Below are 26,785 nucleotides of genomic sequence, written 5' to 3' on the forward strand. Positions count from 1 at the left end.
CCATCCCCCTCTCCGGCCTGTCCGTGAACCACCCCCCCCCATCCCACCCCTCCATCCTCTCCCTCCACCCCCCGGTGCCTCCCAGCACCCCCCCTCCAGCCTTCCCAGTGCTCCCAGTTTCCCCCAGTCTCCTGCAGCCCGGTTCTTGGCCCCAGGCCGTGCTCGGGAACGGCCCCCGGTGCCTCTGGGAGCTGCTCTGATACCGGGGTGGGGGGTGGGGGGCACCGGGTGGGCGGCCCGTCCCGCTCCCGGGGAGCCCGTATCCGGTTGGGGGCGCGGGGGCCGTCCCGGTACCGGGGGCCGCCCCGGTGCGGCGGGGCGGGACAGCGGGAGACAAAGGAGAAAACTTCGCGGAGAGCGAGAGAGCGGCCGGGACACCGGGAGCCGCCGGGACACCGGGCCCCCTCCGAGCCCCCGGCCCGGCGTACGAGACCCCCCCCGGGGCATTAGCTCCCGCGACAGCGGTACCGGGGCGGCCGGATCCCCCGAGCCCCGTGCCGAGCCCCGGGTCGCCCCTGAGCACCCCCCCGGACCCTTTGGGCCCCCCCGGAGCGCGGCGGGATGCGGCGGGGCTGAGCGAGCGGCCCCGCGTCCGCAGTGAGTGCGGGGAGGAGGGGGGCACCGAGACCGGGGGTGAACCGAGGGGTACGGGGGGCACCGGGACCCATACCGGCGGGCACCGGCAGGCGGGGAGGGGACACGGCAGGGAGCCAGGGGGGGCTGTGGGGGCCAGGGTGGTCACACGCGAGGGATGAGGGGCACGGAGGGGACACGGGGGGTCCACGGGGGACGAGGGGGCACAGAACTTGCAGGGGAGCCCGGGGCAGGGGGGGAGAGGGGGGCAGCCACTGGGGGATACTGGGGACAGTGGGATGAGATGACCATGAGGTCACACAGGGGATGGGGGTCCCGGTGGGACTCGGGGGTCCGGTGGGGGACATGCAGCTGTGCAGGACACGAGTGGGGTGGGCTGTGAGGGAACGCAGGGGTGGGGGGACCCAGGGCTTAGGTGACCCTGGGGATGGGGATGGGCGGGTCACGGAGACAAGGAGGTCCTGGAGGGGAGACAGGAGAGAGACAGGTCTGGGGGTCAACCTGGGGGGCTGGGGGACCCCTGGGGCAGGGCTAGGGGGGCATGGGGACAGGCAGCCTTGGGCTGTGGAGGGGGACACAGGGGGTGAGGGGGACACAGGGTTTGGGGACACAGGGGTCCCAGCAAAACGCGGGGTGCCAGGGCCCTGGAGCAAAGCGAGGGGGGGGCGGCGGGGGGGGTGCTGGAGATGTGGTTGGGGACACGGGGACAGGAGCGTCCTGGAGGGGTACAGGGGAGACGTGGCGTCTTGGGGACAGGGGCTGTGGGGGATGGATGGTGTCTCGTGAGAGGGGACAGGGGGATTCCAGAAGGGACAAGGGGGGGAATGTGTTTCCAGGGGGGAAGGGGTTTTTCTGGAGGGATGGGGAGAGCGGAGGGTCCTGGAGCGGGACTGGTGACACGAGAGGGGGTCCTGGGGCACAGTGAGGGATGGGGGTGAAGAGGTCTCCCCAGGGCAGTGGCCCGTCACCGTCGCCTTCCCGTAATGGCCCCAGCTGTCCCCGGATGGGGCTGGGCTGGCGGGTGCCCAATGCCCCCGCAGACTCCCCCCCAGCGCCACGACGTGGCTCTGGGCGGTCCCGGGGTTCTCCCCCCCCCCCCATCCCGCACAGGATGCAGCTGGCTGGGGGGGGGGGAGCACAGGGACCCCGATGTGGCAGCCACCCCGTACCCCCCAGGGAGGTGATGCTGGGGTCCCCTGAGTCACCATGTCCCCACAGGACGATGAAGCTGCCACTCGCCTGCTGCCGGCTCCAGACATTGGGGGCTGCCCTGGGGGTCTGCGTCACCATCAGCTTCACGGTGCAGCTCCTGGGGGGGCCTTTCCAGCGCAGGTGAGACACCCCCCTGACCCCCCCCCCCCCCAGGCTCACCACATGCTGTGCCCCCAAAATCCCCTGTGGCCTCACCTAGGGGATTTCCCATGTTGGGCAGGACGCGGGTCCTCAACCCCTTGGGCATCCCCTGGACGGATGGGATGGGGATCCCTAATCCCCTGGGGGTCCCAGGACGGGTCCCCGTCCCCTTGGATGGCTGGAGCCAGGCAGAATGGGGGGGTCTTCACCAGCACCCCCTAACCCTGCCACGTGTCTTCAGGGCCCCCACGGCCCCCGCTGGCCACCCCCCGGCCCCCTGCCAGCCCCAGACCCACCTGGTGTTCCTGAAGACCCACAAGACAGGGGGCAGCAGCATCGTCAACCTGCTGCACCGCTTTGGGGAGACTCGGGGGCTGCGCTTCGCACTGCCCCACCGCTACCAGTTCGGGTACCCCAGCCCCTTCCGGGCCGAGCGGGTCAAGGGGTATCGCCCGGAGGGTCCGCCCTTCGACATCATCTGCCACCACATGCGCTTCAACCTCACTGAGGTGCCGAGGGCGTTGGGGGACAGCGGGGACGTGGCATTTGGGGGGGACGACATGGGGAGACGTGGGGGAGCAGGGCTGGGTTGGGAGGTGTGGGGTGGAGAGGGGTGGGGGATAGGGCTTGGGGCGTGTCTGGGGGCGGTGGAGGACGTCAGGGGAGATGGAGGAGGTCTGGGGAGATTTGGGAAGAGAAACGATGTCCGGTGAAGCTGGGGGATGCCCGAGGAGACGCAGGACGTCTGGAGAAGGTGGGGGGACATGGCGTGAGGCAGGTCTAGGGGCAATGGGATGCTGAGGGGGATCTGGGGGACAACTGGGAGATCCGGGGGGCACCCAAGGGAGTGGGGGGACATCAGGGGTGGGTGGGGGGGAACACCCCGGTGGGGTGCCGAGCCGCTGCCACGCTTCCCGCCCAGGTGCAGAAGGTGATGCCCAACGACAGCTTCTACTTCTCCATCGTGCGGGACCCGGGCACACTGGGCGAGTCAGCGTTTGCCTACTACCGGGCCGTGGCGCCGGCGTTCCGGCGAGCCCCCTCGCTGGCTGCTTTCCTGGCAGCCCCGGGGCACTTCTACGAAGCTGGGGCGCGGGGTAACCACTATGCCCGTAACCTGCAGTGGTTCGACTTTGGGCTGCCGGTGGTGAGGGACGGGGATGGCGTGGCGGTGGCGGCAGCGCTGGCAGGGCTGGAGCGGGACTTCGCCCTGGTGCTGTTGGCTGAGCGCTTCGACGAGTCACTGGTGCTGCTGCGTGAAGCCCTGTGCTGGCCTGAGGAGGCCGTGGTCGCCTTCGCCCATAACGGCCGCCCCACCGGGGACGGTCCTCGAGTCTCGCCCGCCCAAGCCGCCCGCCTGCGGGCCTGGAACAGCCTGGACTGGGCGCTCTACGTCCACCTCAACCGGTCCTTCTGGCGCCGGGCCGAGGCCTTCGGGGTTGCCCGCCTGCAGGACGAGGTGGCTCGCCTGCGCCAACGCCGCGCCGACCTGGCCCGCCGCTGCCTGCGTGGTGGCGGACCCCTGCCCGCCCGTGCCATCCCCGATGGCCGCCTCCGCCCCTTCCAGCCCCCCGGCCGGGCTCAGATCCTGGGGTATGCCCTGCGGGCTGGGCTGCGCCCTGCAGAGCGTGAGCACTGCGCTCGCCTCGCCACCCCCGAGCTGCAGTACAAGGACATCCTCGACCGGCGGCAGTTTGGGGGGGGCAACGCGTCCATCCCACCTGGGGGGTAGCGGGGTGGGGGCCGGGGGGGGGGAATGGCACCATGCCTTGGTACACCTGAGCTGGGCAACGGGTGCCTTAACCCTGATGGGGGTCAGGTTTGCCCCATGGAACCACTTTGTGCCTCAGTTTACCTGCTGCTCATAATGCCCCCTCCCCGACTAATAGGGATTGGGGTCCCCCCCACGGTACAGCCTCGTGCCACAGTTTATCTGGGCTGGTAACAGCCACCCCTACCCCTGACAGGGATTGGGGTCCTCCCACGGTACCACCCTGTGCCTCAGTTTACCGGGACCGGGCATCCCGCGCCCCCCCCCGTGGTACAGCCCCGTGCCTCAGTTTACCGGGGCCGGGCAATGGCCCCGCCCCCGTGGATCAAGCCCCGCCCCATGTGATCAGGCCCCGTTCGTGTGCGCACGGAGCCCCAGCGCTCCCTGGGGGAAGGGGCTGGCGCAGGCCCCGCCTCGTCAAGGCTCGCTTAGTGGTAACTATGGCAATAAAGACTGGAGTCAGACCGCTGATTGGGTGTTGCTGCCAGTCACTCAACGGGGATGTCCCGCCCCCGAGGGGGAAGATCGCGAGGAGCGGCAGGACGGGAAGCCCCGCCCCTCCCAAGGGCCGACCCGTCCCTGTGCGGGAGGCGGAGCATTGATGCTCTCGGCGCTCGGCTGCTCGACCCGATCCGGGCGCTCGGCGCTCGGTTCCGCGCCCTGCGTGCGCCCCTCCCTGCGCCCCTCCCTGCCGCGCCCGGTGGCTCCGGTAGCGCCACGCGGAGCCGGTCCCGGCCCCGGGAGCCCTGGCCCGGCCCGGCCTGGCCCGGCCCGGTCCGGTCTGGTCTGCTGCCGGCACCTCCCCGGCGCGGCCCGGCTCCGGGAGACCCTCCGGGCGCGGCATCCTCCCCCTCGGCATCCCCCCGGTATTCCCGCCCCGGGCCCGTGGTCTCTGGGGTTGCCTCTGGCCCGGAGCCCGCCGGTGCCCCAGCATCGCCCCCCCCCCCCCCCCCCCCCCGTTAGGCCCCGGCACCCCCCGATCCCCAGAGCCCGCCCCGGTCCTTGGGTCTGTCCCCTGCCCCTACGATCTCCCGGTGCTTCCGGTCCTTGGTGCCTCCGTGCCGGTGCCCATGGAGTCGCAGTGCGATTACTTCATGTACTTCCCGGCGGTGCCGTTCGCGGCCCGGGAGCTGCTGTCGGGGGAACCGGGCCGATACCGGGCGTTGCCCCGCCGCAACCACCTCTACCTGGGCGAGACCGTGCGGTTCCTCCTGGTGCTCCGTTGCCGCCCCGGTAGCGGCGGCGGTACCGGGCCGGGTCGGCCACCCTGGGCCGAGCTGGCTGCCTCGCTGGCCGCCCTGGCCAGCGTCAGCCCCGGCGGCACGGAGACCGGCGGGGACCGGGACGGGGACCCAGACGGTACCGGGAGCGGGTCCTCTCCGGAGCCCACCGTCTTCCGGGACTGCCGGGCGCTGCTGACACACAGCCAGGGCCCCCCAGGGCGCCCTGCCTCCGGGGTAGGTGACGGGGACCAGGGAGCGGGTATGGGGGCGAGGAGGAGTCAGGGAGGGAGATGGGGACAAGGGGACATGGGAGCGAGGGAGGGACCCAGGGACAAGAGAGATGTGGGGACAAAGGGGGACAGGGGGATGGGGCTGAGGGCCGCCATGGCGCTGAGCCCCGCTGCGTCCCCAGATACCGGTGGAGGACCCCATTGTGTCCACGGACGAGGTCATCTTCCCCCTGACCATCTCCCTCGACAAGCTGCCACCTGGCACAGTCAAGGCCAAGGTGAGGCTAAGGGGGGGACAGGAGGGGATCTTGGGGACCTCAGAGACAGCGTGGGGATTTTGGGGACAGGAGGGGACCTTGGGGACAATATGCAGTCATCGGGGACAGGATCTTGGGGACAGCGTGGGACCACAGAGACCTAGCCCTGCTCTTCCTTTCTGGGTCCATCTAGGGCAAGGTAGAATTTGGGGACAGGAGGAGTCTTGGTCACAGTGTGGGGACCTTGGGGACAGCGTAGCGACACGAGATGGGGAGGAGGATCCAGCCCTGCTCCCCGGGTCCACGAAAGCCACGTGGGATAGCTGTGGGGAGACAGGAGGAGTCGTGGGTATGGGTGTGGGGAGCTCAGGGCTGGACCTGGGCCAGCCGTGACCCGTGTCCCTGCTGTCCCCAGATTGTGGTGACGGTGTGGAAAAGGGACACAGAGCCACCGGAGCTGCAGGAGGGCGGCGGGTACCTAAACCTGCTGCAGACGCGGGCACCTGCACACGTTTTCCGCCAGGAGCAGGGGGCCTTCAAGGCGCAGGGTAGGACCGTCCCCGTGTCCCCTCTCCCTCCCCGTGTTCCCGCATCCCGTGTCCCCTGACCGCCCTCGTGTCCTTGCAGTGAGCACCCTGCTGACCGTGCTGCCCCCGCCCGTGGTGCGATGCCGCCAGCTCACCGTGTCCGGGAAGTACCTCACCGTGCTCAAAGGTGAGGGGGGGACAGGGCGATGGCATGGGGACAGGGGCCTTGGGGTGGCTGGGATAGGGGTGGCATCTGTGGGGCAGCTGTGACAGCATGGGGGGGGTGACACGGGCTGGTTGGGGCCACGATGGCGTCCCCCCAGTGCTGTCCCCTGATGTCCCCGACCCCCAGTGCTCAACGGCTGGTCCCAGGAGGAGATCTCGCTGTGGGATGTGCAGATCCTGCCTAACTTCAACGCCAGTTACTTGCCCGTCATGCCCGATGGCTCCGTGCTACTGGTTGATGATGTCTGGTGAGCGCTGGGACAACTGGGGGGACCGTCCCTGGGGTGGGGGGGGACATGGCTGTGGTCTTCCAGACCCCCCTGGGACCCCTATTTTCCGTGCCATGTCCCTGGCTCCACCCTGGGGGGCTCTGCCAGCCCCGTGCTGGTGGTACAGGTCCCCACGTGTCACTGAGCTGTCCCCGTGCCCCGTCCTGCAGCCACCACTCGGGCGAGGTGCCCGTGGGTGCCTTCTGCCGCGTGGCCGGTGCCGGCTCGGCCTGTCCCTGCGCCCTCAGCGCCCTTGAGGAGCACAACTTCCTCTTCCAGCTCCAGGCACCTGAGAGGCCCCCTGAGGATGCCAAGGAGGTGAGGGGACACCAGGGAGGGTGGGGGGACCCTCAGGGCTGGGGGGGACGCTAGGGATGACCACCTGGAGGCCAGGCATGAGGGGACGCTGGGGGACATCCTGGGCAGGGACCGTCCTAGGTGGGAGGTGTTGTCTGGGGCAGGATCGGGGGCCACTGTCCCAGTTGGTGGCCTGCAGGATGCTGTCGTTGTCCTCCCTGGGGGTGGCTGGGGCTGCCCAGGCTGGGAGGTGGGGCCACTGTCCTTGCTGTGGGAGATCGTCCTTGTGGGGTGTTTTTCCTTGCCGGGGAGCCTGGGGGGACGTGGGGATGTTGCGGACTGTCCTTGCTGGGAGCAGTGGTGACACAGGGATGTCCCTGAGCCGTTGTACCCCACCCAGGGCTTGGAGGTCCCGTTGGTGGCCGTGATCCAGTGGTCGACGCCAAAACTGCCCTTCACCCGCAGCATCTACACGCATTACCGGTGAGCGCCATCACCCCAAGGGTCCTTGACATGCCCTTGTCCCCAAGCGGGGACCCCCAGATCCTCCTGCCCCAAGGACGGGGACCCTGAGATATCCCTGTCCCTGCTTGTGCTATAACCTCATGACCTGGAGCTTGTCCTCGTCCCCACACCCCCATCCTGCATCGCTAACCCCACGTCGCCGTGGCCGTCCCCACGTCACTGTCGTCACCCCCCCATCACCCCCAGGCTGCCAAGCATCCGCCTGGAGCGGCCACGTTTCGTGATGACGGCTGCCTGCGATTCCCCCGTGCGAGCCCGGCAACGTTTCACCGTCACCTACACGCTGCTCAACGACCTGCAGGATTTCTTGGCCGTACGCCTTGTCTGGACGCCTGAGACTGCCACGGCCGGTGGGGATGGAGGGAACGGGGACCGAGAGGGCGGGGAGGGGATCGGAGGGGCCGGGGATGCCTCTGGGTGTAGCTAAGAGGGGAGAAATGGGGTGAAAGCGGGGCAGAGATCCAGGCAGGCCAGGAGGGGACAATCGTAGCCAGGAGGTTGGCCGGACAAGGGCCAGTGGTCTTGTCCCCACCACGCTGATGGTCCTCGCAGGGAAGAAGCTCTCCGGGGATGAACGTCGGGCCACGCAGGCGGCACTGGATGCCATCGTGTGCCACACGCCGCTCAACAACCTGGGCTACTCGCGCAAGGGCAGCGCCCTCACCATCCGCGTGGCCTTCCAGGCTCTGCGGGCCGGACTCTTCGAGGTACGGCCGTTCAGTTCCCAGGAATCGCCCTGGCACCTCGGTCAGGGCGTAAAGTGTCCCCTGTCTGTCCCCAGCTGTCCCAGCACATGAAGCTGAAGCTGCAGTTCACGGCCAGCGTGGCAAACCCACCTCCTGAAGCTCGGCCTGTGTCACGGAAGAGCAGCCCCAGCAGCCCGGCCGTGCGGGATCTGGTGGAGCGGCACCAGGCCGGGCTGGGTCGGTCCCAGTCCTTCTCCCATCAGCAGCCATCCCGCAGCCACCTCATGAGGTACGGGGTGGGGACAGAGGGGATACGGGACGGGAAAGGGATGCCTGGAATGTGAGGGGCGCGGCGGTGGTGTGGGAGCGGAGTTTGGGGGGGCAGGCGGAAGGGTGACGTGGTGGGGGGGACAGGGAGGACACCCAGGATGAGGGTGGGTGTGGTGGGAGGATGGCTGGGGCTGAGGGGGACGGAGCAGGGGGACATCCGGGGAGGACGCGGGACAGGAGACAGCCCTGTGGGGATGTGGGGAGGGGACATGGGGAAGGGACAGGCAGCCCCACGGGGATGTGGGGAGGGGACGCGGGGAAGGGATAGCCAGCCCCGTGTGGACGTGGGGAGGGGACAGCCAGCCTCGCAGGGACCCAGGCCAGCTCCCCTCATGTCCCCGCGCTCCAGGTCAGGCAGCGTGATGGAGCGCCGTGCCATCACCCCGCCGGTGGGGTCCCCTGTGGGGCGTCCCCTCTACCTGCCCCCTGAGAAGACGGTGCTGTCCCTGGATAAGATCGCCAAGCGGGAGTGCAAGGTGCTGGTCGTGGAGCCCGTCAAGTGACGGGGGGGGACGACCTTGGGGACAACGGGAATGGACAAGTCCTGCTTCGTCCTGGAGGGGGACGAGCTTTCGGGGGGGGGGGGGCTGGGGACAGGGCCGTGTCCCCGCACCCCAGGGGGTGAACCTGCTGCTTCACTGGGGCTGGACTGGAAGGTGCCATGGCAGGGGGGACCAATGGGGACAGGGGTCTGTCCCCAGCCTGGGGGTGACAATGCTCTTGGGGACGAGGGAAGCGGGGGACATCCTGTGGCTGTTTACACCCCTTCGGCTTCCTGCGTCGCCTTGAATTTGGCTGCTTGAGGGGGGGAGGGATGGGGGGAAACAAGGGACTGTGGGACCTGTCCTCAGGGCAGGGGGGACGACACTGGGACCTGTCCCCAGGACACCGAGCCAAAGGCAAGTCCTGCACTGCCAACCCCCGCATCCTGCTGGGGACGTCACCATCCCTCCCGCAACGGATGGCACCTCCGCTCCCTGTTATTTATTTGTCTCCTCACCGGCTGCCATCCGCGTGTGTGTGTGTGTGTGCCAATAAAGTGCTGGCCTGGACATGGACGGGGACAAATGCGTCACCAGGAGAGGGCTGGGGTGACTTGGGGTGTCGCAGGGAATGGGAGTGGGGGTGCTCTGTGTCCCCCCTCTCCTGCGTGAGGACCCTGTGCCCTGTCCTGAGTGGACCCATACACCCCCCCAAAAAGCCAGATGTGGGGGGACAAGGACATAATTTATTGCCTCAACAGAGGGACAGTGGGTGGGGGGTGGCACTGAGGCACCATGTGGCCTTGGGGACTGCAGGGACGTGGACGACGCGTCCCCAAGGCCCTCGAGGCGATGGGGACACGAGCAAGGTGTTGCTACAGGGGCCAGCAGGCACGGGGCAGCTGGCTCCCTGCCCCCCGCCCCCCCAAGGCCCTGGGGATGAGGGGGACTGTCCCCCACTCTCGGTGACAGCGGAGACGCGTCTCAGACGGCGATGGGCTCCTGGACGTGGTTCTGCCGCTTCACCACGAAGAGCTTCTGTCCGGAGACGGTGACGAGGAGGGAGTGTTCCCCAAACACCACTGCGGGGACAGGGTGAGCACAGGGCCACCACCAGTGCCCCTAGGGCACCGGGGACACCGCCACCCCGGGGACAGGGTGAGCATGGGGTCGCCAATGTCCTGGGGAGAGCACCGGGGATGGTGGGGACACCAGCACGGCGACAGCATGAGGGTCACAGCCATCCCAGGGACAGCTGGGCCACCGGCAGTGCCCTGGGGACAGCTTGGGGGACACTGTTGTGACCCTGGGAGTGGTGTGTGTGGGGGGGGGTCAAGGCCACCCCAGTGACAGGACCCCAGGGACAGCCCACACTCACCCGAGAGGCGCTTGAAGGGGGCGTCGTGGCTGCGCTGGAGCCGCAGCCCACAGGCCGTGGCCACCAGCTCCGAGAGGATGGCAGCCGTCTGCTCATCGTTCTCCAGGTCGCCCGACGACTGGGGATTGGGGGCGGGGCACAGGATCAGTGGGACCCAGACGGCTGGGCCGGCTGCCCCCCCCCCCCCCCCCCCCATATCTAGGTGTCCCTTCCCGTCCCCCCTGCCCCAGGCCCTGGGTGTCTGTCCAGGTGTGGGGGGGGGCATGCCTCCATGTCCCTTCTTCGCCCCCTGCCCCGCAGGGACCTAGGTGTCCGGGTGCCCCTCCCTGTACCGCCCCCCCCCCAGCCCCGGCGCCTCCGGAAGCAGATGATGCTGCCGCTGCCCTCACCGCCAGCACGGCCCCGTCGCTGATGACCAGGTAGCCCAGCTGGTCCGGGATGCGCTCCAGTCCCTGGGTCAGCGCCGTGGTCTGGAGACAGCGGGGGGGGACGGGGACAGTGGGGGAAACACACAAAGTGGTGGGGGGGGCAGTGGGGCCTGCCAGCCCACACGGCACAGTCCCCCCGGTTCTCTTCCCGCCTCAGCGCTCCCCTACCCCAGTCCCCCCCCCCCTCCGTGCCCGTGTGCCCCTGCCCCGCATCCCAGTCCCGACCAGCCCCTCGAATCTCAGCGCTCCCGGTTCCTCCGGCCCGGCTGCTCCCCGCGCTCACCATGGCGGCGCCGCCGTGCCCCCATCAGGTGACCGACGCCGGCCCCGCCCGTTCTCATTGGCGCAGGGTTCCGCCTGTCATCGGGCCGCCCCGCTTCTCTCGGCTCGCGCCACGGGGCCCGGCCCACCAATGGAAGACGGCTGGAAAAAGCACTTGGTGAGAAAAGGGCGGGGCCTAAGCGCTTCTGGGCGGGCAAAGAGTCGGGTTATTTGCATAGAGGGCGCGTCTGTCGCGGGGAGCCCCGCCCTCCGCCACTTCTATTGGTCCCCCCGCGGCAGGGCGGGGCCTGTGTCCCGGGGGAGGGCGGAGCGTCACTATCCCCGGCGTCCGTGGCACCCCGCCCCGTCCTGTGTGCAGCCCCACGGCACGGCACGGCACGTCCCTCGTCTCTCACATTGACCCCGTGTCCAATTCCACGTCCCGTCCCATGACACCCCCACCCTGACCCCTTCCAGCTCCCAGGAACTGCCCTGGTCCCAGTGACGCTGCCCTACTGGTACTGCTGTGTAACCTCCCCACTCTGTGCTGTAATTAAAAAAATATCAATTTAGCAATCATTCTTCAGCGATAAAGACAGAAAACTAATTGAGAGGCATTAATAGCCATATTTAATTTACATAAGCTGCAGACAGTAACAACTCTCAATTGGAAAAAAGTTTTAGAATTTAAAACAAAAATTAGAAAACTAATTGGGAGTGTTTAATATTTAAACTATAATGCAGCCATAAATAGGCAATGAAGAACCAAACAAGTAACTGAAGCTTTAGATTTTTTAAATAAAGATTAAAAAAAAAATACAGAGGCAGTAATGATTCCCAACCAAAACACACAACCTTAAATATCTAGATTTAAACTAAAAAGTGAAATTTGAAAACTAACAGTGAGTCATGACTGCCTAAAATTAGAGAGAGACTTTTGGTGGGAAAAAAAATCCCAGGTATTCATTTCTTAGTAGTCAAGATAAAATAAAAGTAAAAATTAATGCAAATTAAAGTCAATTAGTAAAAGTTTAATTAAATTTTAAAAGCATTGGGAACATTAGTTGGTCATCAGGGCTGGCACCTTTTGCCTGGGAGCAGGGGCTGGACATTTTCAAGCGTGGAGGCTGGATGCTGGCTGAGGGCGAGAGGGACAGTCATCTTTTGGGTTTTTTGTGCCCTTCAGAGCGTTCCTGCGTTACTCTTTGCGGTTTAGGATGTCTTCATTCGGCTCCCGGTCCCCCCGGCAACATCTGCACTTTGTTGAAGTCCCCTTCAGAGTTCCGCATCGTTATCTCTGAGGCTTTTTTGATCTGTCAGGCCCCTTCAGGACTCTTCCGCTCCCTTTGCCGAGCTCTCGCGAGACATCCCCTACGCCCCGGAGCCCCATTTTAGCTCGGGAGGGCAATTTGCACCCCTCTTTTCCCCTCAGAACCCTTCCTGAGTCTGCACCCGTTACCCCGGTCCTCTCATCCGTTCCGTGCATTTCCATTTGGTCTCCAAGGACATCCGTGCTTTGTTCGATTCCCTTTTGAGCTCGTCACAGCCCCGAGACTTCTTTGGTCTCTTCAGCCCCTTCAGGACCTCTCTAATCCCTGCAACAATGCTTCTCGTTCCATCAGAATCTTTTCCAAAGCCATCTTTGTGCTCCAAAGCAGTCTTTTTGTTTTCTGTCTTATGTTTCTACTTGTCTCCTGATACCCCAAAGATACCTATATTTGGTTCAGATTGCCTCTTGAGTTTTTCAGAGGAGAGGACAGCCTTCATCCATTGTTATCAACACATATCCCATCGTAGGTTTTTTATGTGTTTTACAATTTATTTTTGTTCTAGCTACTTAGGTGGTCATGAGGTTTCTTCACAGAGTTTCCAATACATTTCTTGCATTACCATGTTTTTTTGGTGTTTTCTGTCTTTTGGGACTCATCTAGTTCTGTTAAGGGAGTCTGTCAGAGAGACCATCAAGGTTACTTGAGTCATCAATGATTTACTGTAAATAATTTACTTTACAATCAGAAATATTTTTGAGAAGGGATTCTTACAGGATCTATTTCTGCTTTGTCATTCAGTCTTATCTAGAACGTAGATCCAGTAGAAGTTAGATAGCACACGTCATCTTGCTAGAAATGATGCGTAACCCCGTAGCATCTTGGGTTTTTTACAGGAAATTAAAGCACACAATTTTCAATATTGCTACTGCATTTAACAAACTGCTTTCCTACATAGCTTACTATGATGTTTATCTTTTTCTGTCTATACCCTAGGAAAATTAAGTTTAATTACCTATCTGTTGCTGATGCAAAAGAGCAGGCATCATCCCTTCCAGGAAGGATCACTTTCTCCACTCAGCCCTTTGCACAGCCCAAGCTCAAGGCATATCAGAAAATTGCCATTCCTCCGCCGCCCGCCTTTAAGCCTCGTGGTGGTCGGCCCCTCCCCTCGCCCAGGGGCTGGTGGGAAGGGCGGTGGGCAGGGCCCGGGGTATATCAGCCCCAGGTCTGTGCCAGGGACCTCATTCAGCTCCTGGGCTTCTGTGGTGTCGGTGCTCTGCTGTGCCTCCAGTCGGTGGCAGATTTTGAGTTGGTTCAGCTGTTGGTTCTGATGTTTGGGGAAGCAGAGGCACCTGAGGTAAGAGCTTCAGGAACAGTTGAGGTTAAGTGGGATATAGCAAAGACAACACGCTTGTATGCAGGTTTGGGGTTTTTTCCAAGTTAATAATTTTGTATTGAGTGTTCAGGAGCTTGCAAGATGATTTAATGGTATGCAATTTTTTTATGCTAGGTTTGTTGTATTTTACTGAAACTCCTGACTTTATTGGAGATAGAACCTTAGGTTTTTTCACTACTTCTGTGTTTACTGTATTAATTGATAATGTCATCTCTTTTATTAGGACTGGCAGTGAGATCATCAAGCAGGGTTTAGGGTGAGCATCTTGTATGCACCTGTTGATGGAGTTTTAGTATTTCTTAAGAAAGCAGCAAGGGCATAAAGTATAACATCTTTCAGGGTACGGGACATCTCATTGCATTTCCCAGTCACCCACGGAGTACCATGTTGTTCCTAGAACCTTCACAGCTTGCAACAGGCTCCTCATAGATTATAAGTGTCAGGACTTCACTTATTTTGTGGGCCTGTAGCAGAGCCCAGAGTTTGCAGGAAAACAGAAGAGAGGAGCTGTCTGCAGAACGCAGGGCACGGTTCAGAAGAGCAGCTCTCGAGGAGCAGCTGATGTAGGGGGTTCGGGGATGCAAATACAGGGAAGAAGCTGTCAGAAGGAGTGGGGTTCATTCCCTGAGAGTTCAGGAGAAGAGGAGGGGTTTCTAAAATTTTGGGACTGGGGGGTGGTTGGGAAAGGGATGAGGGCTCATCAGCCTTTCTCAGGTGAGCTTTGTGGTTGGATTTGGATGTTGATGGGGTCTGGTCTGTTTTAGTCTCTTTGCAGCTGACGGGGGGTACGATGGTCCGAAGAGATGCAGTGTAAACCATCTGTTCCTCTGCATCAGAATATGCAGGGCTGACTGTCAGAAGAGTCTCACCTCATAAAGCAAGGAGTACATCAAAATATACCCTCTTGAACTCTCTGCCTCTTTGTACCTTTTACTTTCTCCATTCCCTGGCTTAATTTGTGCATCCATCCCTTCACTGGCCATCTGGATTTCACAGTTACTTAGAGACGTGGACTAGGCGATTGTCTCCAGCGCAGACTTGAGTGACTGTATTTGCTGAAATTTCTTGGAGAGGAGGGTGTGTATTATCTGTGCTTGTAAAAAAACCTCTAGCCAGGGATTTCTTTCTTATTGTGGTCCTGACATGCAAGCTTTTTCTATTTTCTAGTTTTGCCTTTTTCCTTAAGCATGCAATGAGGTTTGCTCTAGTATCAGTCACAGCAGTTATGTTCTCTTGTTTGTATTTATCTATTGTGGTTTTAGCACTAGTTTCTGTAGTCATAAGGTGCCCATTTTGGATTTTTGAGACCACGTTGCAATCATCAGGCTTTTTCCATTGGCCAACCACCTCTGTAATTCCCTAAAGGGCTTAGTAGGTAAGGAGGTAGTCTGTATCACTTGTCACCTGTGCTTCAACGCAGCACCCTGTAAGCAGCAGAGGCGGTGAGGAGGAGTGGCTGAGGTAAAGCAACGGAAGATGGGAGTCAGTGCAGGCAGGCCACGGTTTTGGGCAGCACCTCGGCATGTGGCTTTCGCTTTGGTTTTCAGGAGCCGTAAGCAGCCTCGGAGGGGTGATGCCGTATCCCAGTAAGCGGTCCGAGAAGGTGAGCTGGTCGTCAGCTGGGCTGGTGTCCCAGAGTGTGAAATCACGGCAGCTTGGTTAAGTGTTTCTCTTTGCTTTTGCAGGTGCCACACCAGCTGTTTTTGGAATTGGATGAGGATTTGAGGCGAGCTGCAGTGGTAGCAAGGAGGAGAATGAGACTGACTTCTCCAAGAGTAACAGTTATTTTGTGTCTCGTAGCATCTTAGGTACCACAAGCGATGACGGCTACAGTGTCCATCTCCAGAAGGCCCAGGCGAGCAGAACACCACAGCCCTTCTGAAAAGGGGTGGTATTGTGGGAGAGGTTGGCGTTGACCAGTGTGATGGCTTACTGCTGGCACTGCATATTTATGGGGTTATTTTATGCAGATGATGAAGCGGAACCAGGTGACTGCAGGACTGTCCCAGTTAGCCAATGTGTGGTAGCTGTGTACTTGTTGAGGATGGGTTCAGATCGCTGGCCCTCTAAAAGCTAAGTTGAGGGACTGGGGTCAGGGAGGAGGGGACAAGGTATGAAGTTGCAAGGGTGGGGGCAGGGGGAGTGGAGGTCTTTAAAATTAGTGTAGGGGAGAGGGCTGTCTGGGAGCAGTCCCCCTTGGGCAGGCAAAGGGAGCGGGTTACTTGTCAGCACGATGCTAGACCGGGCAGGGCAGTTCCAGCCTGTGTGCGTGTTGTCGTGTGTCTTGTCTTGTGTGTCTTAGCCCTCGCTCGGGTCTCAATGCCCTCTTTGCAGTAAAGGGGCACAGCGTGCTTCTCGGTTGCCATCCCTAGGGTCTCGAATGCCCGTACTCATCGGCGTAGTGCCAATCGGGCGCTTCTTTGCTTGCATAGCAAGCTTACGGCGTGGATCGGTCTTGCATCTCGGAAGTGTCTGGCGGGTCCTCTTTTTGCGGCAGCATCATCTCAGGCCCCGTCGGGAGCTCTGCTCTCCAGCCATCCCTTTTCAGGGACCGGGTCTTCCTCCCTGCATCCTTATGTTCTTAGGTCTTGAAGATGGGCTTCTTGCCGTGTCGCTCATCTCGGTTTTGACCGTAACTTCTGATAATGGGCCGTTTACAGTCCGTTCTCTTCTGGGGTTGCCACAGAGCTTCCTCGCCTGGGCGTTGCGCCCCGTAGGTCATCTTGTTTGGCAGCCTCTCCGGTCTGGGAGTCATTCTTCTGGCTGAGAGTTTTCTCTCATCTTTGAGTCACATCACATGTAGAGTTCTGTGTAGTGTTGGTCTCTGTGTGCATGCATGTGTGTTTGGCATGGAGCTGCTCTGCCCGGGGGTGTCGAGTCAGGGTTAGGTGGAATAGCAATAAGAGTGTACAGTTAGTATGTTGATATGGCCAGCCTGGAATTGTTTGGCTCTCACTTGGCATCCGGGTGACTTGTCTAATAATTTGGTGTGTTTTTTTTCAGATGCAGACAGGCTAGATGCGCAGAGGAGGGGAGCAGAGCGCCATAAGAAGGTGGGTTGGCGGGTGGCGTTGGAGGGGAAGATGTGACTGGTGGCTATATGACTACATCAAGATTTGTGTGTGGTTTTTATTTTAAAGGTGCAAAGCTGGATATGGACCCTGTAGGACATGGATACAGGAGGTGACTCAGGCCAGGTGAGCAGCAACTAGCGGACTAAAGTACAGCAGTTATTTTTCAGGTGTTGCATTGCTGGTGAAGATACAGGTATCCTTTGTGTTTTCTAGGTGGGGTGCAAGCATGGCAGCCCAAAATGATGGAGGCCAGGTGAGCAAATGGCTGAGGTCAAGAGGGGGAGGTAGGAATTGGGGCGGGTGGCAGTTTTGGGCAGTGTCTCAGCATGTGCCTTTTGCTTTGTTTTTTGCAGGTGCCGCAGGGAGCCTCGGAGGGGCGAAGCCACATGCCGACAAGCAGTCCGAGAAGGTGAGGCTCTTGTCCATGTCCAATAGCACAGCAGTATATGGCAACTAGTTTAAGCATTTCCCTCTGGTTTTGTAGGCGCTGTGCGGCCACCCCTTTGGAACTGGATGCCCGTTTGAGGTGAGCTGGAGGAACAGTGAGGGCGATTGTGGGAGTGGTGACTTCTCACAAACGTAGGAGTAATTTTGTGTCTCTTGGTCTCCTAGGTGCCACGAGGGATGACAGCCCCAGGGTCCGTCTCTGGACCGAGCAGGTGAGTGGAGAGCCACGGTGCTTTTGAGGAGGGGGGTGTTGTGGGAGAGGTTGGTGTTGACTGACTGATGCAATGCTGACTGACAGTGTTTTGTTGTCTGTGTTCTGTTTTTCATTGTAGCTGATGAAGAGGAACCGGGCAACTGCAGGAACATCCCAATTAGCCAATGCATGGTGTTGATGTTTTTGTTGCGGATGGTTCCAGATCCCTGGCCCTCTGAAAGCTAAGCTGAAGGACTGTGGCTGGGGAGGGAGTGGGATGAGGACAGGGCGAGTTTGGGGGTTGCAGGGGAGGGGTTTTATGGTTAGTGTAGGGGCAAGAGCTGTCTGGGAGCAGTCCCCTTGAGCGGGCAAAGGGAGCCGGTTACTTGTCAACATGATGCTAGACTGTGCCAGGCAGGGCAGTTCCAGCCTGTGTGTGTGATATGTTGTGTATCTTGTCTTCTGTGTCTTAGCCCTCCCTTGGGTCTCAGTGCCCTCTTTGCACACAAGGGGCACAGCGTGCTTCTCGGACGCCATCCCTAGGGTCTTGAATGCCTCTACTCATCAGCATAGTGCCAATGGGGCGCTTCTTTTCTTGCATAGCAAGCTTACGGTGTGGATCGGTCTCGCGTGTCGGAAGTTTCTGGTGGGTCCTCTTTTTGAGGCACAATACCGGGCTGCGTCAGGAGCTCTGCTCTCCAGCTGTTCATTTTCAGGGACCAGGTCTTCCTGCATCCTTACATTCTCTAGGTCTTGAAGACAGGCTTCTTGCTGCATCCATCATCTTGGTTCCAACAGTAACATCTTACAATGGGCCGTTACGGTCAATTCTGGGAGCTCTACAGACCTTTCTTGTCTGGGCGTTGCGCCCTGTAGGTCATCTTGTACGGTAGCATCTCAGGTCCAGGAGTCATTCTTCTTGCTGAGAGTTTTCTCTCACCTTGGAGTCACATTGTTTGTAGTGTTCTGTGTAGTGTTGGTGTTTGGGTCTGTAGGGCGTGGAGCTGTTCTGCCTGGGTTGTCGAGTCCAGGGTTAGGTGGAATAGCAATAAGAACGTATGGTTAGTATGTCAATATGTCTAGACTGCTTGGGCAAAGGTTGCGTAGCTGCCTTGGATAGAGTAGCTGTTGGCAGACTGAGCAGAGCATCATTTCTGTAGTGTTCTGTGGAGATGAATGGAGCCACCTGGGATGGGGTGTTCAGGGGTAGTGAAAGCAGATCGACTCTCCAAGGTGTCAAAGGCTTGTCCCTGTGGGGCTTAAAGTTTGGGGGTGGTTTTTTAATGGTGGTCTGTAGTTGTGCTTTGGATAACATTCCTAAAGGTGAACAAGAGCTCTGGAATTGTTCAGTTATCATACAGCATCCAGGTGACTTGTTAATAATTAGGTTTTTTTCAGATGCGGAGAGAGAATATGTGCACCAAAGAGCAGTACAGGAGGGGAGCAGAGCCCTCTAAGAAGGTGGGTCGGCCGGTGGCGTTGGAGGGAAGATGTGGCTGATGGCTATATGACTCCATTAAGATTGGTGTGTGGGTTTTTAATTTTGAAGGTGCAAAGCTGGATGTTGATGCTCTAGGATATCAGCACTGGAGGTGACTCAGGCCAGGTGAGCAGTGACTAGAGGGCTGAAGTACAGCAGTTATTTTTCAGGTGTTGCATTGCTGGTTAAGATACAGGTATCCTTTGTTTGTATTTTCTAGGTGGGGCGCAAGCCTCAGTGTGGCAACATGTAAATGGCAGAGGTGGCGAGGATGAGCGGCTGAGGTAAAAGGAGGGGGAGGTAGGAATTGGTGCGGGCAGGCTGCAGTTTTTGGGCACTCTCTCAGCATGTGGCTTTCCTTTGTTTTTGACAGGTGCCGCAGGGAGCCTCGGAGGGGCAAAGCTGTATGCCGATGAGCGGTCCGAGAAGGTGAGGCGGTTGTCAGTGTCTAATAGCAAAGCACTATAGGGCACCTAATTGGAGCGTTTCCCTCTGGTTTTGCAGGCGCTGTATGGCCACGTTTGGGACTGGATGCCCGTTTGAGGTGAGCCGGAAGAATAGCGAGGGCGATCGTGGGAGCAGTGACTCCTCACCAACGTAGGAGTAATTTTGTGTCTCTTGGTGTCTTAGGTGCCGCGAGGGATGACAGCCGCAGTGTGCGTCTCTGGACCGAGCGGGTGAGTGGAGAGCCACGGTGCCTCTGAGGAGGGGGGTGTTGTGGGCGAGGTTGGCGTTGACTGGTGCGATGGTGACTGACGGTGCTGTTCGGTTGTTTTTGGTTTTTATTGTAGCTGATGAAGAGGAACCTGGTGACTGCAGGAACGTCCCAGTTAGCCGATGTGTGATGTACACATTGTTTATTCTGGATGGTTCTAGATCCCCAGCCCTCTGAAAGCTAAGTTGAGGGACCATGGCCGGGGCGGGAGTGGGCCGAGGAGGGGGCAAGTTTGGGGGTTGCAGGGGAGGGGTTTTATGGTTAGCGGAGGGCAGAGGGCTCTCTGGGAGCAGTCCCATTTGGGTGGGCGCAGGGAGCGGGTTACTTGTCAGTGCCATGCTAGACTGGGCAGGGCAGTTCCGGCCTGTGTCTGTGGTGTTTGTGTATCTTGTCTTCTGTGTCTTTGTCCTTGCTTGGCGCTCAATGCCCTCTTTGCTCTCAAGGGGCACAGCGCGCTTCTTGGGCACCATCCCTAGGCTCTCGAATGCCTGTATTCGTCGGTGTAGCGCCAACGGGGTGCTTCTTTGCTTGCCTAGCAAGCTCCACAGCATGGATCGATCTTGCGTTTTGGAAGTTTCTGCTTGGTCCTCTTCTTGCAGCCTCATCCCTGGCTGCATTGGGAGCTCTGCTCTCCAGCCATTCCTTTTCAGGGACTGGGGCTTCTTCCCTGCCTCCTTAGGTTCGTAGGTCTTGAAGACCGGCTTGTTGCGCATCCGTCATCTTGAGTTTGACCGTAACTTCTTATAACGGGCCATCGCACTCTGTTCTTTTCTGGGAGTGCCATAGAGCTTCCTCGTCAGGGTGTCGTGCCCTGTAGGTCATCTTGCTCAGCAGCATGTCTGATCCAGGAGTTGTCCCTCTTGCTGAGAGTTTTCTCTCATCCTTGAGTCGTGTTGTCTGTTGTGTTCCGCGTATTGTTGGTCTGTGTGTGTTGGGCATGGAGCTGCTCTGCCTGGGGGTGTTGAGTCAGGGTTAGGTGGAATAGCCGTAAGAGTGTGTGGTTAGTACGTCCGTATGCCCAGACCACTTGGGCAAAGGTTGCGTAGTTGCGTTGGATCGAGTAGCTGTTGGCAGGCTGCGTGGAGCGTCATTTCCATAGTGGTCTATGGAGATGACGGGAGCCACCTAGGAGGGGGAGTTCAGGGGTAGTGAAAGCCGATTGACTCTCAAAGGTGTCAAAGGCCTGTCTGGGGGGGGGGTTAAAGTTTGGGGGTATTTTTTTAATGTTGGTGTGTAATTGGGCTCTGGGTGGTATTCCTAAATGGGAACAAGAGCTCTGGAATTGTTCAGCTATCACTCAGCATCCAGGAGACTTGTTCAATAATTTGGGGTGGTTTTTTTGTCAGATGCAGACAGACAAGATGCGCACCAAAGAGCAGCAGAGGAGGCGAGCAGAATGCCCTAAGGAGGTGGGTCAGCCAGAGGTGTTGGGGGGAGATACAGCTGTGTGACAACATTAAAAAAATTTGTGTGTGGCTTTTTTTATTGTGAAGGTGTGAAGCAACGAGCGAAGCAGCATATCAGCACTGGAGGTGACTCGGGCTAGGTGAGCAGTGACTAGTGGGCTGAAGTAGCAGTTATTTTTCAGGTGTTGTATTGCTGGCTAAGTTAAAGGTATCCTTTTGTTTGTGTTTTCCAGGTGGGGCGCAAGCGTCAGCGTGGCAACATGTAAATGGCAGAGGTAAAGGAGGGGGAGGTAGGAGCTGGTGCGGGCAGGCTGCAGTTTTGGGCACTCTCTCAGCATGTGCCTTTTGCTTTGTTTTTTGCAGGTGCCGCAGGGAGCTGTGGAAGGGCGAAGCCGCGTGCCAATGAGCAGTCCAAGAAGGTGAGGCGGTTGTCAGCGTCTAATAGCAAAGCACTATAGGGCACCTAACTGGAGCATTTCCCTCTGGTTTTGCAGGCGCTGTATGGCCACGTTTGGGACCGGATGCCCATTTGAGGTGAGCCGGAAGAACAGCGAGAGCTATTGTGGGAGCGGTGACTTCTCAGAAACGTAGGAGTAATTTTGTGTCTCTTGGTGTCTTAGGTGCCGCGAGGGATGACAGCCACAGTGTGCGTCTCTGGACCGAGCGGGTGAGTGGAGAGCCATGGTGCCTCTGAGGAGGGGGGTGTTGTGGGCGAGGTTGGTGTTGGCTGGTGCAATGCTGACTGACGGCACTGCTTTTTTAGTGGGTTATTTTTTTTACTGTAGGTGATGATGGAGGGCCCAGGCGACTGCAGGAACATCCCAGTTAGCCGATGTGCATGTTACTTGTTGCGGATGGTTCTAGATCCCCGGCCCTCTGAAAGCTAAGTTGAGGGGCTGGGGTGGGAGTGGGCCGAGGAGGGGGCAAGTTTGGGGGTTGCAGGGGAGGGGTTTTATGGTTAGCGGAGGGTAGAGGGCAGGCACAGGGAGCGGGTTACTTGTCAGTGCCATGCTAGACTGGGCAGGGCAGTTCCAGCCTGCGTTATGTTTGTGCATCTTGTTGTCTGTCTTTGCCCTTGCTGGGCTCTCAATGCTGTCTTTGCTCTCAAGGGGCATGGCATGCTTCTCGGGTACCATCCCTAGGCTCTCGAATGCCTGTATTCATCGGTGTAGTGCCAACAGGGTGGTGCTTTGCTTGCCTAGCAAGCTTACAGCGTGGATCGGTCTTACATCTCGGAAGCTTCTGGTGGGTCCTCTTCTCGCAGCCTCTTCCCAGGCTGCATTGGGAGCTCTGCTCTCCAGCCATCCCTCTTCAGGGACTGGATCTTCCTCCCTACATCCTTACATTCTTAGGTCTTGAAGACAGGCTTCTTGCCGCATCCCTCACCCTGGGTTTGACGGTAACTTCTTATAACAGGCCATTGCGGTCAATTCTTTTCTGGGGTTGCCATAGAGCTTCTTTGCCTGGGTATTGCGCCCCATAGGTCATCTTGCTTGGCAGTCTCTCCGGTCCAGGAGTCCTTCTTCTCACTGAGAGTTTTCTCTCACTTGCGAGTCGTGTTGTTGGTTGCATTCTGTGTAGCGTTGGTGTTGTGTGTGTCTTGGGCGCGGAGCTGCTCTGTCCAGGGCTGTCGAGTCAGGGTTAGGTGGAATAGCAGTAAGTGTATGGTTAGTGTGTCAATATGGCCAGTCTGGAATTGTCTGGCGCTCACTCAGCATCTGGGTGACTTGTTTAATAATTTGGGGATTTCTCTTTCAGATGCAGAGAGAGAAGATGCACCCCAAAGAGCAGCAGAGGAGGGGAGCAGAGTGCCATAGGAGGAAGGTGGGTCAGCCGGTGATGTCAGAGGGAAGATGTGGTTGGTGGCTATATGACTCCCTTCAGATTTGTGTGTGGTTTTTATTTTGAAGGCACGAAGCTGGATATGGACCCTGTAGGACATGGACACGGGAGGTGACTCGGGCCAGGTGAGCACAACTAGCGGGCTGAAGTACAGCAGTTATTTTTCAGGTGTCGCATTGCTGTTTGAGATACAGGTGTCCTTTGTTTGTGTTTTCTAGGTGGGGCACAAGCATGGCAGCCCAAAATGACTGAGGCCAGGTGCGCAAGCGGCTGATGTAAAGAAGGGGGAGGTAGGAATCGGCGTGGGTGGCGGTTTTGGGCACCGTCTCGGCACGTGCCTTTCGCTTCGTTTTTGCAAGGTGCCGCAGGGAGCCTCGGAGGGGCGAAGCCGCGTGCCGATGAGCGGTCCCAGAAGGTGAGGCGATTGTCAGTGTCTAAAAGCACAGCACTATAGGGCACCTAGTTTGAGCATTTCCCTCTGGTTTTGCAGGTGCTGTGTGGCCACCCCTTTGGAACCGGATGCCCGTTTGAGGTGAGCTGGAGGAACAGCGAGGGCGATTGAGGGCACGGTAACTTCTCAGAAACATAGGAGTAATCTTGTGTCTCTTAGTCTTAGGTGCCATGAGGGATGACAGCCGCAGCGTGTCTCTGGACAGAGAGGGTGAGTGGAGAGCCACGGTGCTTCTGAGGGGGTGGGGTGTTGTGGGAGAGGTTGGCGTTGGCTCGCGCGATGGTGACTGATGGCACTGTTTGGTTGTTTGTTCTGAGTTTTTTTTATTGTAGCTGATGAAGAGGAACCTGGCTACTGCAGGAATGTCCCAGTTAGCCGATGTGTGGTGTGCACCTTGTTGACTGTGGATGGCTCTGGATCCCCAGCCCTCTGAAAGCTAAGTTGAGGGACCATGGCCGGGGAGGGAGTGGGCTGAGGAGGGGGCCAGTTTGGGGGTTGTAGGGGAGGGGTTTTGTGGTTAGTGGAGGGGAGAAGGTTGTTTGGGAGCAGTCCCCCTTGGGCCGGCAGAGGGAGCGGGTTACTTGTCAGCATGATGCTATACTGCTGGGCAGGGCAGTTCCAGCCTGTGTTATGTCTGTGTCTTGTCTTGTGTGTCTTAGCCCTTCCTCGGGTCTCAATGCCATCTTTGCTTTCAAGGGGCACGGCACGCTTCTCGGGCGCCATCCCTAGGCTCTCGGATGCCTGTGTTCATCGGCGTAGTGCCAATGGGGCGCTTCTTTTCTTGCCTAGCAAGCGTACGGCATGGATCAGTCTCGCGTGTCGGAAGTTTCCGGCAGGTCCTCTTTTTGCGGGCTGCGTCGGGAGCTCTGCTCTCCAGCCGTCCATTTTCAGGGACTGGGTCTTCCTCCCTACCTCCTTACCTTCTTAGGTCTTGAAGACCGGCTTCTTTAAGCTTCCATCATCTCGGGTTTGACAGTAACTTCTTACAATGGGCCATGACAGTCAATTCTCTTCTGGAGTTGCCATAGAGTTTTCTCGTCTGGGTGTCACGCCCTGTAGGTCGTCTTGTTCAGCAGCCTCTCCGGTCCAGGAGTCATTCATCTTGCCAAGAGTTTTCTCTCATCCTTGAGTCACGTCACTTGTAGAGTTCTGTGTAGTGTTGGTCTCTGTGTGTGTTGGGCGTGGAGCTGCTCTGCCTGGGGGTGTTGAGTCAGGGTTAGGTGGAATAGCATTAAGAGTGTGGGGTTAGTATGTTGATATGGCCAGCCTGGAATTGTTTGGCACTCAGTCAGCCTCTGGGTGGCTTGTTTTAATAATCTGGTGTGTTTTTCAGATGGGGACAGGCTAGATGCGCACCGAAGAGCGGCAGAGGAGGGGAGCGGAGCGCTGTAACGAGGTAGGTCAGGGCGAGTTTGGGAGTTGCAGGGCATGGCTTTTAAAGTTAGCATATGGGAGAGGGCTGTCTGGGAGCAGTCCCCTTTGGGTAGGCAAAGGGAGCGGGTTACTCATCAGCACCGTACTAGACCGTGCCGGGCGGGGCGGTTCCAGCCTGCGTGCGGCTGTGTGGCATAGGTTGCGTTGTCTGTCTTATGCTCTACGCCATACCTCCCTCGGGTTGCGATGCTTCCGCTGCTTTTGGTGATCAGCAGGTACCTTATTAGATCTCATGAGTCTTGAATATCTGTGCTCATTGGTATTGTGCTCATCAAGCCCTTATTATCTTGCAGTTATAGCTGAAAGCATAGATCTGTTTGGCGTGCGTTGTCGTAGATGTTTCCGAGCAGATGTCTATTGTGGCGCCAAGCTGGGTGCTGCCCGCAGCTCCACCGAGCGTTATGTTTGCCCTTTCTTTTCTTAGGTTTCATCCCTATGTCTCATTCGTGCTTTTCCGGTTGTATTTTCTAGGTGTGAATCAATGTGCGAGCAGGGTATCCGCACAAGAGCAAACTTAAGCGAGGTGAGCAATGAGCGGTGTGCTGATGTAGCCGTTTTTCTGAGGTGTCATATTACAGATGTAGCTAAAATCATATCCGGTCGTTTGAGTTATACAGGTGGCGGTGAGGCCTCGGCACGGCAGACTGAAGAATCCGACTCCGAGCGGCCGAGGAAAAGGGACGGGAGAGAGGAAGGCGTTTCCAAGGAGGGCTTCCTGGGGCAGGGGCTCGACGGTTTGCATGTCGAGCGAGGGGCGATTTTGGCCGAGAGTGACGTAAGGCGCTACGTTGAGCCCTTGCTCGGCTGGGCGAGCCCGCAGCCCCAGTGCGAGTGGGGCGTGCGGGGCCAGCAAGGGAGGTTCGAGGCAGGCACGCGTTTGGGGCTGCACACCTTTGCCTGGGAGCAGGGGCTCGACGTTTGCAGTTTGGAGCGTGAGGGCTGATTTTGGCCGAGAGTGACGTAAGGCGCTACGTTGAGCCCTTGCTCGGCTGGGCGAGCCCGCAGCCCCAGTGCGAGTGGGCTGTGCGAGGGCCAGCAAGGGAGGTTCGAGGCAGGCACGCGTTTTGGGGCTGGCACCTTTGGCCTGGGAGCAGGGGCTCGACGTTTGCAGTTTGGAGCGTGAGGGCTGATTTTGGCCGAGAGTGACGTAAGGCGCTACGTTGAGTCCTTGCTCGGCTGGGCGAGCCCGCAGCCCCAGTGCGAGTGGGGCTGTGCGAGGGCCAGCAAGGGAGGTTCGAGGGCAGCACGCAATTTTGTGGGCTGGCACCTTTGGCCTGGGAGCAGGGCTCGACGTATTGCTTTGTGAGCCCTGTCTTTGAGGGTGATTTTGGCCAGAGTGACGTAAGGCCTGCCGTGGAGACTTGCTCGCATTGGGCGAGCCCGCAGCCCCAGTGCGAGTGGGGCTGTGCGGGGGCCAGCAAGGGAGGTTCGAGGGCAGGCACGCGTTTTGGGGCTGGCACCTTTGGCCTGGGAGCAGGGGCTCGACGTTTGCAGTTTGGGCGTGAGGGCTGATTTTGGCCGAGAGTGACGTAAGGTGCTACGTTGAGCCCTTGCTCGCTGGGCGAGCCCGCAGCCCCAGTGCGAGTGGGGCTGTGCGAGGGCCAGCAAGGAGGTTGAGGGCAGGCACGCGTTTTGGGGCTGGCACCTTTGCCTGGGAGCAGGGGCTCGACGTTTGCAGTTTGAGCGTGAGGGTGATTTGGCCGAGAGTGACGTAAGGCGCTATTGAGCCCTTGCTCGCTGGGCGAGCCCGCAGCCCCAGTGCGAGTGGGGCTGTGCGAGGGCCAGCAAGGGAGGTTCGAGGGCAGCACGCGTTTGCGGTTTGGGCTGGCACCTTTGGCCTGGGAGCAGGGGCTCGACGTTTGCAGTTTGGAGCGTGAGGGCTGATTTTGGCCGAGAGTGTTACGTAAGGCGCTACGTTGAGCCCTTGCTCGGCTGGCGAGCCCGCAGCCCCAGTGCGAGTGGGCTGTGCGGGGGCCAGCAAGGGAGGTTCGAGGGCAGGCACGCGTTTTGGGTCTGGCACCTTTGGCCTGGGAGCAGGGGCTCGACGTTTGCAGTTTGGAGCGTGAGGGCTGATTTTGGCCGAGAGTGACGTAAGGCGCTACGTTGAGCCCTTGCTCGGCTGGGCGAGCCCGCAGCCCCAGTGCGAGTGGGGCTGTGCGAGGGCCAGCAAGGGAGGTTCGAGGGCAGGCACGCGTTTTGGGGCTGGCACCTTTGGCCTGGGAGCAGGGGCTCGACGTTTG

At 59.4% G+C, this 26,785-nt stretch overlaps 3 protein-coding genes and 2 long non-coding RNA genes across 6 annotated transcripts; 4 read left to right on the plus strand and 1 right to left on the minus strand.

Annotated features, from left to right (window-relative positions):
• Window positions 1-238: 238 nt before the first annotated feature.
• On the plus strand, window positions 239-4,186 carry GAL3ST4 (galactose-3-O-sulfotransferase 4). Its single transcript, XM_054807851.1, has 4 exons — window positions 239-597; window positions 1,813-1,926; window positions 2,189-2,456; window positions 2,870-4,186. The coding sequence occupies exons 2-4, from the start codon at window positions 1,817-1,819 to the stop codon at window positions 3,677-3,679; spliced, it is 1,188 nt and encodes a 395-aa protein (XP_054663826.1). The 5' UTR covers window positions 239-597; window positions 1,813-1,816; the 3' UTR covers window positions 3,680-4,186.
• Window positions 4,187-4,395: 209 nt separating this feature from the next.
• On the plus strand, window positions 4,396-9,345 carry TRAPPC14 (trafficking protein particle complex subunit 14). 2 transcript variants are annotated; one of them, XM_054808030.1, is made up of 11 exons: window positions 4,396-5,175; window positions 5,354-5,449; window positions 5,844-5,976; window positions 6,056-6,142; window positions 6,308-6,428; window positions 6,620-6,767; window positions 7,147-7,229; window positions 7,458-7,621; window positions 7,824-7,978; window positions 8,053-8,246; window positions 8,637-9,345. In XM_054808030.1, the coding sequence occupies exons 1-11, from the start codon at window positions 4,789-4,791 to the stop codon at window positions 8,788-8,790; spliced, it is 1,722 nt and encodes a 573-aa protein (XP_054664005.1). In that variant the 5' UTR covers window positions 4,396-4,788; the 3' UTR covers window positions 8,791-9,345. The 2 variants fall into 2 exon arrangements, with proteins under 2 accessions (XP_054664005.1, XP_054664007.1); XM_054808032.1 differs by lacking the exon at window positions 5,354-5,449.
• A 156-nt stretch (window positions 9,346-9,501) lies between these two features.
• On the minus strand, window positions 9,502-10,930 carry LAMTOR4 (late endosomal/lysosomal adaptor, MAPK and MTOR activator 4). Its single transcript, XM_054808033.1, has 4 exons — window positions 10,859-10,930; window positions 10,537-10,617; window positions 10,148-10,265; window positions 9,502-9,851 (listed from the first exon to the last, which is right to left on the minus strand). The coding sequence occupies exons 1-4, from the start codon at window positions 10,859-10,861 to the stop codon at window positions 9,754-9,756; spliced, it is 300 nt and encodes a 99-aa protein (XP_054664008.1). The 5' UTR covers window positions 10,862-10,930; the 3' UTR covers window positions 9,502-9,753.
• A 7,551-nt stretch (window positions 10,931-18,481) lies between these two features.
• Window positions 18,482-18,969, plus strand: LOC129198526 (uncharacterized). Its single transcript, XR_008574488.1, has 3 exons — window positions 18,482-18,678; window positions 18,767-18,823; window positions 18,918-18,969. It is a non-coding gene; the product is annotated as an uncharacterized LOC129198526 (long non-coding RNA).
• A 363-nt stretch (window positions 18,970-19,332) lies between these two features.
• Window positions 19,333-23,286, plus strand: LOC129198525 (uncharacterized). Its single transcript, XR_008574487.1, has 14 exons — window positions 19,333-19,374; window positions 19,489-19,526; window positions 20,759-20,821; window positions 20,906-20,958; window positions 21,052-21,093; window positions 21,182-21,237; window positions 21,313-21,352; window positions 21,439-21,485; window positions 21,604-21,652; window positions 22,577-22,785; window positions 22,879-22,950; window positions 23,020-23,075; window positions 23,151-23,192; window positions 23,271-23,286. It is a non-coding gene; the product is annotated as an uncharacterized LOC129198525 (long non-coding RNA).
• The last annotated feature ends 3,499 nt before the right edge of the window (window positions 23,287-26,785 follow it).

This window comes from Grus americana, chromosome 33 (assembly GCF_028858705.1).
Source record: "Grus americana isolate bGruAme1 chromosome 33, bGruAme1.mat, whole genome shotgun sequence".
Classification (NCBI taxonomy): domain Eukaryota; kingdom Metazoa; phylum Chordata; class Aves; order Gruiformes; family Gruidae; genus Grus; species Grus americana.